Source organism: Vigna unguiculata, chromosome 7 (genome assembly GCF_037176805.1).
Source record: "Vigna unguiculata cultivar grain cowpea cultivar isolate G323 ecotype 2 chromosome 7, ASM3717680v1, whole genome shotgun sequence".
NCBI classification, from domain to species: domain Eukaryota; kingdom Viridiplantae; phylum Streptophyta; class Magnoliopsida; order Fabales; family Fabaceae; genus Vigna; species Vigna unguiculata.
Genome location: NC_140798.1, coordinates 3958285 through 3974096, shown reverse-complemented (window position 1 = coordinate 3974096; position 15812 = coordinate 3958285). Strand labels below are relative to the sequence as shown.

General features: G+C 26.1%; 3 protein-coding genes across 3 annotated transcripts; all 3 read left to right on the top strand.

Moving 5' to 3' along the window:
• The first annotated feature begins 10276 nt into the window (after nucleotides 1–10276).
• Nucleotides 10277–13604, top strand: LOC146884538 (uncharacterized). Its single transcript, XM_085675786.1, has 2 exons — nucleotides 10277–12600; nucleotides 12738–13604. Exon 1 carries the CDS (start codon nucleotides 10308–10310, stop codon nucleotides 11832–11834), a length of 1527 nt encoding a protein of 508 aa, XP_085531912.1. The 5' UTR covers nucleotides 10277–10307; the 3' UTR covers nucleotides 11835–12600; nucleotides 12738–13604.
• On the top strand, nucleotides 11871–12191 carry LOC146884540 (MDIS1-interacting receptor like kinase 2-like). Its single transcript, XM_085675554.1, has one exon. It carries the CDS (start codon nucleotides 11871–11873, stop codon nucleotides 12189–12191), a length of 321 nt encoding a protein of 106 aa, XP_085531680.1.
• Nucleotides 12195–13051, top strand: LOC146884539 (MDIS1-interacting receptor like kinase 2-like). Its single transcript, XM_085675552.1, has 2 exons — nucleotides 12195–12600; nucleotides 12738–13051. The coding sequence occupies exons 1-2, from the start codon at nucleotides 12195–12197 to the stop codon at nucleotides 13049–13051; spliced, it is 720 nt and encodes a 239-aa protein (XP_085531678.1).
• Nucleotides 13605–15812: the final 2208 nt, after the last annotated feature.

Sequence of the window (15812 nt, the reverse complement as noted above, 5' to 3'; positions counted from 1 at the left end):
AGTGTACAAAGATGAAATGTATTTGCATTTTGATTCACTCCGTAACATACTCTAGCCATGATTTACTACAATAATATTATTTGTGACTTTTTTTAGTGGACTAAAACATTTGGTATTAATGAGTTGTGAAAAAGTTTATAAAAGAGATCATGACACTTTCCATCTAAAATTTTAAAAGACAATAAATTTTACGAATATTTCTATTTATATCCTAATTTTTATATTATTTTTATTTGATACAGGACTTCCATCTCAACTTAAGTTGTTAACATTTTTAGCTGTTTCAAGTTAGAGTTAGGTTATCTGACATACAAATCGTCTATATGAATTGCACTTTATCATGAGTGTAGTATTATATTATTTGTATTTGTGGATATCTGTTACATGTGAAAAAATAAAAATAAAATAAAATTTATGTTCTATTAAGCTAAATTTAATTAAAATAATATTTTATTAAATTATATTTAATTAAAATAATATCTGGCAGGTAAGCAGACAGTTACGAGTAAATTTTTTTGTTATAAATAAATATTATCCGTATCCAATTCGACTCATTATCATTTCTACATTTAACGGTTCCTCAGCGGCCTCCAACCTTGGTGGCGTCCAACGTCAACAAGACAATGAAATCCCTAACTTTGTTCCGTCTTGTGGTACTAAAGTTTTGCCCTGTGTAAGCAAAGTAGGTAGCCATTGTCTAAATGACACTCAACAACAATACAAGAGCGCCTTTGCTGCACTAGAAATTTTAGGATTCCTTTATGAGCTTTAATTGATCAATTTGCCTCTTTTTGAATTATTCCTTAATAAATATGACTTATAAGATTACAATTTAACATTTTCTTAGCTTAAAACAGCACCAATTTGATCAATTTAACGTCTCTTCTAGAAATTCCCATTCACAACCAAAACAACACAAAATAAGCATTTTAAGTACATGAGTTCAGCTGTTAACCTATACGAAAATGAGTTGAGTTTTTAACAAATATTTTGTTCACAAGGTTGACAAAATTAGTAAATAGAGTATTTTTTTATTTTTTTATGGAAATTACAAATAAATTAATAAAATTTTAAGATTTTTTTTTTACCAAAAATAATTATTTGTCAAAGTTTCTCAAACAAAACTTTGTATAATTTTCCTAACCTATAATATCAATTTGTCGGTCTAATATACTTAAATATGATATATTTCTAGTTATTTCTAACTAAAGATAGTATCAATCGTTTTAAGAAATCAGATAACCAAAGAGATATATTACGTTAACAGACCAATCGTAGAATTTAACAGCCAATTTGTAAACAAATTTAATTCATCCTCCAACCAGCCAAATCATTTCATTCAACAATTTCAACCGGTTGAAAACATATTTATACTACTATTAGTAGAGATGACAAATAAACTTGTTTCCGTAAGTATTACTACCGGAATTTGTTCCTGTTTTGATGGAGAATTCTCACATTAACTGTATGGGTATTGGTATGGGGATATACATATCCGCCCCGTTTTCATCCCCATACCTGTCAAAATATCTGTCCCCGCCATATTCTCCTTTCTGTTTAAATTATTAAAATATCCATAGTTAATTAAGTAAACTTATATATATATATATATATATATATATATATATATATATATATTAATACACACTTTCTATTTTTTACTTTTCTAATTGTTTGGTTTGTCGTAAAATTCATTCGCATCTCCAATATATTTTTGATCTTATCATAGTTTTTATGCAATTATGTTCAAATGATATATGTCAATTAAATATTTTTTATGTCTCACATTTTTATATTTCTAATTTTTTAATATTTTTTATGTATAATTTTCTTTCACACGAGAACGTTTAACACTCTCAATTTAAGTGTTCAATAGCATACACCTCTAATTTACTAGGTAATATAAAAACTTATCTTATTTACTCTATTATTATTAATATTTGTTTCATTTCAAGAACTATTTTGTTTCGCTAAAAAAAATTTAGTTATTTCTCAACCATTGACTATGTTGATATATTCTCAAATCTGTAAAATATTTTTCATTTTATCATTCCCTTAATTATATAATTGTTTTCCTTAGTGCGATTTCATTAAATGGTCTCTCAAATTGTTTCTAAGACACACATTTGATATTTTTTTAATATTTTTATAATATAAAATACTATTTTGGTATATTTATATAATTATTTTTTATTTTTTAACTCATTATCATACTGTAATTTTGTCATTGTAATTGTCTAAATAATTTTTATTTAGTATAATATAAAAATTTAATGTAATTGTCAGGAATTTCTTTTTATCACCATCCAAAATATATTGAAGTTCAAAATATACAATATCTATATTAAAATTTTATTATTATTAGTTTAATATTTGTTCTTAGCGTTTTTTGATCAAGTGATGTATTGAACTTTTATTAGTGTATGAAAAAGAGATTCATTATAATTGTATAAATAAACTTTATTTATTATAATATAAAATTTTAATGTAATTGTCATGAATTTTTTTTATCACCATCTAACATATATTGAGGTTCAAAAGATATAATATCTATGTTAAAATTTTATTATTATTAGTTTAATATTTGTTCTTTGTGTTATTTTAATAAATTTCATTAGTGTATAAAAAAAGATTCATTAGAATATAAAAAATTAAAGTAAACAGACATTTAAATATATTTTAATTTGAATATTTATTTTTCTTTTATATTTGTTTAGAAAATTTAAAATTTTATCAACTGGAATTCATTAATGTTTGCAAATTTAATAGATATTTTGGTTCTCATGAAATTTTATTTTGTATTCTAATTTGACTTGTATACACTTATAATATAAATTCTTTCTAAATATTTGATATCGAAAAAACAACACTTCTCTTATTATTGAATATTTGATAATATTAGGTTTCCCCTTTATCGTAATTTTTTATTATTTTATAAAAATTAATTAATTAATATTGAAACAGTAAGAAAGTGGGTATGAATATGAGTATGAGTATGTTGGGAATAATCCAAGGGTGAGTCAAAGTTTCACATTCCCACATTGGATAGAATAGACAAAATTAAACATTATATAAATAATAATGACCCATAACACCATTGTCTTAAAATTTTAAATTAAGAGTGGTGTCAAAGGCCATGTAAGACGACAAATTATAATTTCTTAATGATTATGACCAAATCATATGAAAAAAATATATAAACTCATTAGTATCGTGACTGATAACTTAGGACTCTAGAATGCTCTTATTTCATAATTCAAAACTCTCACATCTCCAGCCCATATTCCCATATTGAATAGAATAGACAAAGTTAAACACTATATAAAGAATAATGATTCATAACACTATTGTCTTAAGATTTTGGGTTAAAAGTGGTATCAAATGCCTTATATGTTTAAGACCAATGTCACATTTATTACATATATTAGATATTAAGAAAAGAAGATACCACCAAAATTACTACATTATCCATTTTCTTTTATTGACACTTGTCATGAAAAATAGTTTTTTCATCATTTTAAAACTCTGCTACAAAAAGATCCAGGTTCAAATTCTACAAAAATCAAATTGTTTTTATTTTTTTCATTTATTTATGATTTGAACTATAATATTAATTATAATAATATTATTATTTGTAATATTTTTATAAGTATTGATATTATTATTATAAATATTATTTGTAGTGATAATAGTAAAACTATAGTCAATATTAATATTATAATAATAATAATATTATTATTATTATATGTTACTATTATATATTATTATTATTATTATTATTATTATTATTAACATTAGTAGTAAAGTTATTATTGTTATTAGAAATATTAATATGTAATATATTAATTTTATTACTATATAATATTGATATGAGAAAAGAAATACTAAAAATATTATTATTATTATTATTGTTATTATTACTTTTATTATTATTTGTATTATTATTACTATTATTAATAATAATTGTTATTATTATTATTATTAATAAGAATTATAATAAAAACTATAATTATTATATTATTATTATAATTGTTGAAAGGGGGAGCTTGCTCAACTCCAACGAAGATGATTTTGATGATGTCCAAAGCTATGCATCTTGTGCATCATTAGTTTAGGCTTAGTCTTGATTTTCTATCTTTTGCATTAGGTGTTGTAGATCTAGAATTACATGTAAAACAAGCTTGCATTGAATTGTATCAACTATCAAACTCTTGAATATGACCAAAAGCAGAACTCATAAATAGATTAGCTACTTATCTAATAGATTAGCTGAGAGCACCGCACTGATGTAGTGAAAATACACTCACAATAATCTATTAGGTAAATTCCTAATCTATTAATAACTACAGCAGAACTCTGTATAAAACCAGTTTCTGAAATCAGTTTTGATACAGAGAGAGAAATAACTGAATCATTGAGAAACGAACTGAAAGACTTATTTTCTGAGATCAAGATTTACAGAGTTCTTGTGCTTTATTGGGAGATCATTCAATTGGACATTCAAGAAGATTGATGGGGGATTCAACCTTGATGGGTCAAGCTTGGATCTAGGATCAAGTAATAAATCTGCACATCCACTAGGTGTATTCGTTCCTTGTTTCTTTTTTATTGTATTTTTGTTTACAAATTGATTCATTGTGTAAAGTGAAGGTCTAGGTGCAATTGTGTGGATGCATTGCATCTAGGGGGAGTTCTTGATTTGTAGATCAAGCTCCTTAGTCTTTAGGATCTTGAATTATATAGATGTTCTTGTAATTCTTGTAACTCTATTAATTGAGTGGAATCCTCCTAAGTGGGTTACTTAGGAGAAGACTGAATGTATATTCATTTTGAATCGAACCAGTATAAAAATTGTTGTGTTCTTTGCTTCTCTCATCTTTTATGCCTTTCTCAATTACTTTTATAAGTCCATTAACACGGAACTGTAAAACTAGTTATTTGGGGTATAAAGATTAAAGAAACATTCAAAATTCATTTAAAATCAGTAAAAGATTCAATAACAAATTCACCCCCTCTCTTGGTTGGGTTATATTAGACAGATATGTTTTAACAATAATTACTATCATATCTAATTTAAAAAATTGGTATTTCAAAAATATTATTTATTCATTACCATAATAATAATAATAATAATAATTATTATTATTATTAATATTATTTTTATTATCCATAGTTATTATTATTATTATTATTATTATAAATATAATTTTTATTATTATTATCATATACTATAATTATTTTAATTTTATATTATTATTATTATTATTAACAATTATAACTATAATTATTATTCTTTTTTTCAACTCTAACTATAATTATAATAATTATTATTAACTATAATTGTTACTGTCATTATTATCAACTATAATTAATGATCATTATTGCTATTAATTGTAAATATTATTATCATTATTATTAACTATAATTATTTCTATTATTGTATTACTATTATTATTATTTTTATTACTATTACTATTATTATTATTAATAAGAACTATAATTAATATAATTTGTGTTACTATTATTATTATTAGATACATATTTTACTTTTATTTACTATGTATGAATCATGCTTCAACTACTGACCATTTTTATTTGTTTTGTTGTTCATTTATCTTTACTTTTGAACAATTAGTTCTATTCAAGAAAATAGGTACTAAAATTAGTAAAATAATAAAACTGAAAAATAATTTTTATTATTAAATAGTGTGTTCACTTTTTTTTTATGTAGCTATATGTATAATATTAAGAATAATAAATGACAATTTATGATGGGTATACTACATAGATTGGTTGAATAAGAAAACAGTAAATTACTAATTCGTAAGATTGCATATGAACTAATATTTAATACATTTGATCAAGATTTGGGTTAATGAGCTATATGTGATGGAGTCAATGGTAGTTGTCTATAAATATACAAACTATTTTAGTAGGTGTCTATAAATATACATTTGTTAAAAAACTGAAATATATATTTACTACATACATGATGTAGAAAAAAATTAGTAAATGAAAGTATCGTACATTTACATCCTTAACCATTTCTTTAATTGGGAGGCCAAATAAAGATTGATGTCTAAGACCCGTATACAGCTGCTACTTAAGATGCAGTTGGAAGATTATACTATGGTTGATTCGCAGGACGCTCTTTAATGAATAAAGAACATATATGAATATTTGGTTATTAAGTAAGTTGTCATCGTTCCCACTGCGATAGAGAAATTTTCCTGGACTTGCCCAGAATATCTTGGTTGATTACTTTTCCACCATAATGAATTGAAAAAGGATAGGAAAAAAAAATGAAACAATAAAAAAACATGAAAAGCGAATAATCATAAATTGGACAATTGGATATTGAATAAAGATTTAATAGAGATAATCATAAATGAAAAGGAACAATGGAAAATACCTTTTTTGTTTTGTCCAATAAAGATAAATAGCATCAACAAAGTGAGTGTGAAAGCAAAGCCAATAAGCAAGGTAAGACAACTTCATGAATCGAACAGTAATGAAATGATGTTGTTGCAGAGAAAAACAAACGGTAGAATAACAGTTACATGTTAAATTATTTTAAAAAGACGAAAGAATAACCATTAATAAATAAAGATGAAGAGAAGAAGCAGAGACATCCGATTTTATAAAAATCTTGTAAAAGTAATGGTCAATTTTTAAAAATTTAATAAATTATTATATTTAAAGGGTAAAATGGGTATTTTGAAATGTGGACACAAAAAGGGAAATCCTCTTTATATATTGTTATAGATATTTAAATTTAAAATATGATGATTAAGAGGATAAAATTGAAAATACAAAAAAGAAAACCAAATATGTTTATCTCTTTATATATAGTTGTATTATTATTATTATTATTATTATTATTATTATTATTATTATTATTGTTGTTGTTGTTGTTGTTGTTGTTGTTGTTATTATTATTATTATTATTATTGTTATTATTATTTTTTTATCACTATTCGATATTATTATAGTTGTATTATTATTATTATTGTTGTTGTTATTATTATTATTATTATTATTATTATTATTTTTATCACTACGCGATATTGTTATAGTTGTATTATTATTGTGTTTATTAGTGAAAACACAGGCATTGTCACATTTATGTATTTGCATTTTTTAATTTTTATATAAATTTGAGTTAAGATTAATAAAAAATATATAATTAATTTTTAAAATAATTGTCAATCGTTAAAATTAGAACAATAAAATACGTGTATAAAAGAAATTTTTAAGATAACTATTAAAGATAAAAGGGGTAACAGTATAGACAACTCAAATACAATCTTGAAATACGTACGAAACATCAAATAAACCTAACAAAATTTGATTAAAAGGAATAAATTCACATATTTCAAAAGATGAATGACTAAATTGGTCCAAAGTTTCAAAATTGACTAATTCTAAACTTCACTAAAAGTTAAGAGGCCAAAAACATATTTAACAGAAGATAAAAGTGGTTTTTAGAATAACAGTTAAAATTAAATTATTTATAAAATAATTAATTTTTAATAATAAGGGTAAAACTAGAATATAGATTTGTGGACACAAAAGAGAATATATATATATATATATATATATATATATATTGTTATAGATTATTATTATAGTTAGACACATATTTTACTTTTATTTATTACGGGATCATATCTCAATTACTTGCACTTTTTATTTGTTTTGTTGTTTATTTCATCTCTATACATGTGTAATTATTAGAATAAAAAAATAGTTACTAAAGTTAGTAAAATGATAAAACTGACAAATAATTTTTATTATGAATAATTATTTAAATTTAACAAATAACAATTAAGAGGATAAAATTGTAAAAACAAAAAAGGACACAAAAAATGTGTATCTCTTTATATATTTAGTTGTTGTATTATTATTATTATTATTATCACTACGAGATATTATTATTATGGTACTATTATTATTATTATTATTATTATAGTTAGACATACATCTTAATTTTATTTACTACGGGATCATAATTGAATTACTTATCCTTTTTATTTGTTTTGTCATTAATGTTTATCTTTATATATAATTATATATTATTATTGTTAAGCCTTATTATTAGCATTGACATTAATATTTATAACATAAACATTATTATTATTATTATTATTAGTTTGTTATTATTGGTATATTATTATTTTAATTATTTCACTATATTATTATTTTAATATACAAAAAAAAAATACAACCCGTGTGTACGCACGAGTCAATCTACTAGTATATATAAAAATCACAATCTCTCAATGACTATAACCAAAACATATGAAAATATATAAACTCATCAGAGTATATACCCGTTACTCGGTGGAGATGGAGATGAAACAAAAATTTGATATAAGTTGGATTTGAGTATGGGGATGAGGATGATTTTTTCGATAGAGATGTGTATGAGATAGCGAAACCCGTTCCCATCCCGCATCATTGTCATCTCTAACTATTAGATTGGTGAACATAATCAATGAGTCTTAATAAGTATTTTTTTTTACGCTACAAAACTCAAAATAGATTATACCAACACAAAATGTACCCATTGAAATCAATTGAGCCAAATTTACTAACCCTTGAAATAAACTTTCCATCAAAATCTCAATTTCATATATCATTGGTTTAATTAGTCGAATGGTATTCAATTTCGTTCATGTGTCAGTTTCGTGTCAATTGAGTCCAAACTTTTAAAAATATGCCTCAATTAAGTCTTTTTCATAAAAAAATTATTAATGTCGTTGACTGACCGTATTGATATTTAAAATGACTTACAAAATTTAAATATTGATATTTATATTAAAATTGAGTGGTAAAAGTTATAAATAAATATCAACATCATAGTGTGATTTTAAATTTTAAATTTTAAAAGTCAAATAATTTGATCTGAAAAAAATGTCTACATCATAGGACGATATTTCTCCATATTTCTCCACATAGAAAAATTATGTTCATATGTTATCTTGTTCATAATGAATAAATTGTGATGGATACATCGAAGAAAGAAAATTTGTGGGACATAATAATAATATACGATGTATTATTTTGAAATTTAAATTTCAAAAAACAAATTATTCTATTTTAAGATACATATATAATGTATGATAGAAAATGCGAAAATAGAACGTTGATATATGATAATTATTGTTTTATTTAAAAAAGTTTATAAACTTTTTTATCCATTTAAATACTACTTTTATTAAAAGTTCAAGTCTTACAAAACACACATTATCACTTTTTCTTTTACTTTTCATTTATTTATGATAAAAATACCAAACCAAAGTGTTGGTTTGTGAGAACTATTGGTTTATTTAAAGTTAACACATTAATAAAACCGCTACTTTTAGTTTTTTTTTTTATCAGTAAAATCAAATTAAATTAACCAAACCCATATACACAATATAAATAAAAGAAAATAAAAAATTAGAATTTTATTGTTTCCTATTCCATACCAAGTCTACTCTGTACAAATCTAACATTTTCAAATAACACGAAAGGTTAAAAACATTTTATGTACATACATACAAAACAATACTAGATCCTACCACAAATACATAAGAAAACGGATTGAACATAAAAAATCTCAATTCACTTTTCATCCAATACCACTGCTTTTAGTTACCATTCCTAAAAAACAGAGACCGCGTGAAGCTTGGCGGGTGCAAAATAAATGAATGTGTTCTTACATTTTAAATTTTAAAAGTCAAATAATTTGACTTGAAAAAAATGTCTACATCATAGCACGATATTTCTCCACGTAGAAAAATTATGTTCATATGTTATCCTTGTTCATAATGAATAAATTGTGATGGATACATCGAAGAAAGAAAATTTGTGTGTAACATAATAATAGTATACGATGTATTATTTTGAAATTGAAATTTCAAAAAACAAATTATTTTATTTTCTATAATGTATGATAGAAAATGCGAAATAGAATTTTGATATATGATGATAGTTATTGTTCTATTTAAAAAACACACATTATCACTGTTTCTTTTACTTTTCATTTATTTATGATAAAAATGCCAAACCAGAGTGTTGGTTTGTGAGAATTGTTGATTTATTTAAAGTTAACAGATTAAAAAAACCGCTACTTTTAGTTACCATTCCTAAAAATTGAAAAGAAAAGTATAACTGGAGGGAAAATATCATAATTTGTGGAACACGTGAACATACTTTAAATTTATTGACTTAGGTTATCTACTATAAGTAGTGGCACTCTACATGAACAACATGCAAGCTTTATCCTACCCTGCACTTCAATATTGTATAAACACTTCACTATGCTTCTCATATTTACAACGCTTATGTTCATGAAGCTCCAACCCTTTTGGCTGCTTCTTCTAATGTGCCTTTCTGCATTTCCTCATTGTGATGCTGTTCATTCTTCTCCAATTGCTTCAGAAGCAAAGGCTTTGTTGAAGTGGAAAGCTAGCCTTGACAACAAGACTCAAGTTTCTCTCTCTTCATGGATTGGCAACACTTCTTGCAATTGGCTCGGAATTGAATGTGATCACTCCAATTATGTCTCCAAAATCAATCTTCCAGGTATTGGATTAAGAGGTATGCTTCAAAATCTCAACTTCTCCATGTTTACAAACATTCACACTCTAAATGTAAGCAATAACTTCTTGAATGGAAGTATTCCTCCTCAAATTGGAGTTCTATCCAATCTAGTTGTTCTTGATTTGTCTACCAATCAACTCTCTGGACCAATCCCTACTTCCATAGGTAACATGCTCAATTTGGAATCCATTTTTTTTGCTGAAAACAACCTCTCTGGATCCATTCCTTCCACTATTGGTAATTTGTCGAAGCTTCGTGAATTATTTTTATTAAAAAATCATTTCAGTGGCAAGATTCCCATAGAAATGAACAGGCTTACTGCTTTGGAAAATTTTCACTTAGCTGATAATAAATTTGTTGGCCAATTGCCTCACAATGTTTGCATTGGTGGAAAGTTGACACGTTTTACTGCTAGCAATAACAATTTTACTGGCCATATTCCAGAGAGTTTGAGGGCTTGTTCTAGTCTTATTAGAGTCAGACTTCAGCAAAATCAACTAACTGGAAACATAACAAATTCTTTTGATGTGCTTCCAAATTTGAATTACATCGAATTGAGTGAAAACAATTTTTATGGTCATCTTTCACCAAATTGGGGAGAGTTTCGTAGTCTCACAAGCCTCAAGATCTCTAACAATAATTTATCAGGTGGTATCCCACCAGAGCTAGGCAGGGCAACCAATTTACAAGAACTTCAGTTATCCTCAAATCATCTTACAGGAAATATCCCACAAGATTTGTGTAATTTGGTCCTGTTGTTTGATCTATCTCTCAACAACAATAATCTTTCAGGAAATATTCCCACACAAATTGCATCAATGAAGAATCTTAAAATTATTAGGCTTGGATCTAATAATTTGTCTGGCTCAATTCCAAACCAACTTGGAAATTTGCTCAGATTAGGTGACATGAATTTGAGCCAAAATAAATTCGAGGGAAATATTCCTCTAGAGCTGAGCAAATTGACATCCCTTTCAACTCTTGATCTCAGTGAAAATTTGTTGAGTGGAAGATTAACACATATGCTTGGAGCATTGGAAAGATTAGAAACATTGAATCTCTCTCGCAATAGTCTTTCAGGAAATGTTTCTACTATCTTTGGTGATATGATGAGCTTGACTACTATTGATATATCTTACAATGAGTTTGAGGGTCCTCTTCCCAATATTCCAGTCTTCCGCAATTCTACAATTGAAACATTAAGAAATAATAAAGGCTTGTGTGGCAATGTTAGTGGCTTGTAGCCTTGCCTAACATTAGGTGGGGAATCACAGAGTCATATGACAAACGAAGTCATAACAGTGGTTTTACCCCTTACTTTGGGCATTCTAATAGTGACATTGTTTGTTTTTGGAGTCTTGTATTACCTATGTAAAACTTCAGTGAAAATTGAAGAGCATGTTACCAATTTACAAACTCCAAACACATTTGCAATATGGAGTTTTGATGGAAAAATGATATTTGAGAATATTATTGAAGCCACTGAAAATTTTGACGACAAGCATCTCATTGGAGTTGGGGGGCAAGGACGAGTTTACAAAGCAATGTTACCAACAGGTCAGGTTGTTGCTGTGAAGAAACTGTATCCCGTTGTAAACTGAGAAATGCTTAATGCCAAAGCTTTCACAAGGGAGATTCAAGCTCTGACAGAAATTCGACATCGTAAAATTGTAAAGTTATATGGGTTTTGTTCACATTCACGATGGTCCTTTATGGTGTATGAATTCTTGGAGAAGGACAATGTCCAAAATATTTTGAAGGATGACGAACAAGCAATTGCATTTGATTGGAATAAGAGAGTGAATGTTATTAAAGATGTAGCAAATGCTTTATTCTACATGCACTATGATTGCTCACCACCAATTATTCATCGTGATATATCAAGTAAAAATGTCCTTTTGGATTTGGAATATGTGGCACATGTCTCAGATTTTGGAACGGCCAAGTTTCTTAATCCCAATTCATCGAATTGGACCTCATTTGTTGGAACCTTTGGATATGCTGCTCCAGGTCAATTTTCTTTCCTTCTAATAGTCCAGAATCTCATAGTTTTTCAGTTTCTCTTTGTTGGTCATAATTATCTATACTTGTCTTTGTCACTACAATCCATTTTTTGCATATATGATATCACCTATAGTTTGTTACAGAACTTGCATACACAATGGAGGTGAATGAGAAATGTGACGTGTATAGTTTTGGAGTGTTGGCATGGGAAATACTTCTTGGAAAGCACCCTGGTGATTTTATATCTTCTTTATTGCTATCATCTTCATTCATTGGTGTTGCCTCAACACTTGATGATATGACATTGATGGTTAAGTTGGACCAGCGTCTCCCTCATCCAACAAAGCGTTTATTTAAAGAGGTGGCATCAGTTGCTAATATAGGACTGGCTTGCATGCTTGAAAGTCCACGAACTCGCCCTACTATGAAGGAGGTTGTCAAGGAGCTTGTAGTGTAAAACTCATCTTCAATGGATGGACTCAACATCTATACTAACGTGTGAAGGTAAAGATTGAAGTTATTAAACAGGGTTGGGTTTTACTTGCTCTTTTCTATTTTGTACTTTTTTTTTTCCGTTGTTGTAATTTGTGTTATTTTAAACTTGTATCCACTTCCAACATCTTCGAAGATATAATCACAATTAAATATTGTTTTTGATATGCTTATTTGGTATCCAAACAATTCAAATATATCTAATAGCAATTATAATTGAGGATCACGAAAGGCCCAAACCAAGGTTCTAGAAAAGGCTTAAGTTTCATTTGGGCCAGGCCCAAACGAAAGCGGAAGTAAAAGATGACCGCCCAAACTGCAGAAAGATCCACAATGGAGAGGGATGAAAGCGGAATCAGAAATGAGAGTCGCATGAAGCTAATCAAGGTCAAGAAGATAATTTCAGATTCATGCTTTAGAGGTAGGAAACTATACGCAGGAGAACCAAGTTGTCACCAGAGTGACACAAGGGCTGACAATTCACTATCACTTATAACAACGACATCAACTTCCTTGTAGCGGAGGGAACTAAGGTTAGCTACTCATTCTTTCAAATTATATATAATATATAAATTATGTTCCCGAGACAAAACTTTCCTTTTATTCGAAAAATTTTGAATTTTCAAATTATAATCAATGAAAAGGGTACAATTCTGACTAAAATTTACAATTTTTATTTATTTATGTAGTCACTTTTCTTAAAATTAAAAAAATATAAGGTTTGGAAATGCAAATATTATTCAAATAAATTTCTTTATTGAAGGATAGTTATTAAATTTTAATATTTCATTGATTAAATATTATATATATATATATATATATATATATATATATATATATATATATATATATATATATATATATATATATAAGTTGCTAAATATGATACATTTGTCACGAAGTCTTAAACCTTATATTACGGGTCATCTTGAAGGACCTGGTAAGTCAATCTTTCACTGAGTAAGACTGCGAGTTTTTTTGTAATTACCTTAGATATTTTTGTAATCCTTTAATTTAGATTTCTTTTCCTTTTAGCTTCCTAAATTAAAATTTATCTTTTAATTTCAAAATTAAAAAAAATTCTTAACGTCATTATATTTGCTGTTAACATGATTAATGTGACTAACATCATATGATATATATATATATATATATATATATATATATATATATATATATATATATATATATATAACAATATTTACGTAATAAATTATAATTAAACCATTTTTATGTAAGTCTTAAGAATATTTAAATTTGTTAGACTCAACTTTTTCAAAACCATTTGTATGGGGTAATAACAAATGTAGAACACTACATGTTTATTATCATCATTACCATAAAATAGATATCGTACGTTTGAGGGGGAGCTTATTTTATTCAAGCAACTTTATTTTCTAAAACTAAGAAAAGTTTATTTGCTTGAGCTACTTTATATTTTTTTTAAGTGATACAATTTCAGAGAAAAAAATTGTTATGTCCATTAATAAAGCTTTCTTTACATATTTTCACAAATTCAACTAACATTTTTATAAGTCTAAATCCACAACACTCCTTAACTAACATCTTTTAGAGACAAAGAAAAAAATCAATAGAGATTTGATCAATTTAAGTCTTGTTGTATTACTTCAAGTATGACAGTTTTGTTAATTCTGTTTTTTTTCCTCTTATGATATAAGAGTTACCTCATCTTTTGTATATGTTGTTGAATCAATAATAGATATACACAAGCATTTAAACAAACACGTATTGTGCATATATGTGTGCGAGTAATTACATCTTAGAGAGAGTGTATTCTTCCTTCCTCTACCAACAAGTCTCATGTGTTTATCTTATAGTTGTATTCTATCAGCACAACAATATATCTCAACAAATTTTTAATCTTTGAGAAAATTCGTAATTAATAAAAAGGTTAAATAAATAAAATTTATAATGAGATCTATTAAATGTCTAGAACTGAAATGTGATGTGTTATCTTACATTTTAAGTTTCAAACTTTATAAATCATTTTATTTGAAGAAGTATATAAAATCTACATCATATATAGGATGAGATTTCTCCGCGTAGAATAATTACCTTCGTATCTTATCCTTTTCCTAATGAGACATAGAAAGAAAGAAAAACAGTGTCGTATCCTATCCTTTTCCTAATGAGACATTGAAGGAAGAAAAACAGTGTATACGACAAAATGGAAGTGTCGTAAAGGAAAGTGACATCATTGTCATATTAGTATATTATTAGATTTTCTTGTTAACTTAATAACTCTTAAGTAACTAGTGACGGACAAAGTTGTTGCTTTGTAAGTTAACATGGTAAAAAAACAACCACGTCAGTCATGATAGAAAATGCCAAAATAGGCACGTGGTTTACCATAATTAATTTTTTTATTTAAAAAATTGACAAACTTTTTTTGTCCATTTAAAATTATCATAACCCTTATGGTTATCACTATTTTCTTTAAATTTACAATATATTTATTTTCTTTAAAATAAATAGCCAACTATTTATTTTAATTATCATTATCACCTTTTCTTATTATTTTTCATTTATTTTTAAATATTATATATAATAACAATAATACGCTGAAAAATGCCAAACCAGATTGCTGATTTGTGAGAATTATTGATTTATTAAAAATTAACAGATAAGAAAATAGATACTTTTATATGATGAAAACAGATACTTTTGCCTTCCTTTCTTAAAAATTTGAAAGCATATTTCTAGGG

Excerpts from the sequence above, each read along its gene's own strand:
- LOC146884538 (XM_085675786.1), top strand. The coding sequence starts at position 10,308 with ATGCTTCTCATATTTACAACGCTTATGTTCATGAAGCTCCAACCCTTT.
- LOC146884540 (XM_085675554.1), top strand. The coding sequence starts at position 11,871 with ATGACAAACGAAGTCATAACAGTGGTTTTACCCCTTACTTTGGGCATT.
- LOC146884539 (XM_085675552.1), top strand. The coding sequence starts at position 12,195 with ATGCTTAATGCCAAAGCTTTCACAAGGGAGATTCAAGCTCTGACAGAA. Across the intron at positions 12,601-12,737 it reads CTTTGGATATGCTGCTCCAG|AACTTGCATACACAATGGAG; the intron begins GTCAATTTTCTT and ends AGTTTGTTACAG.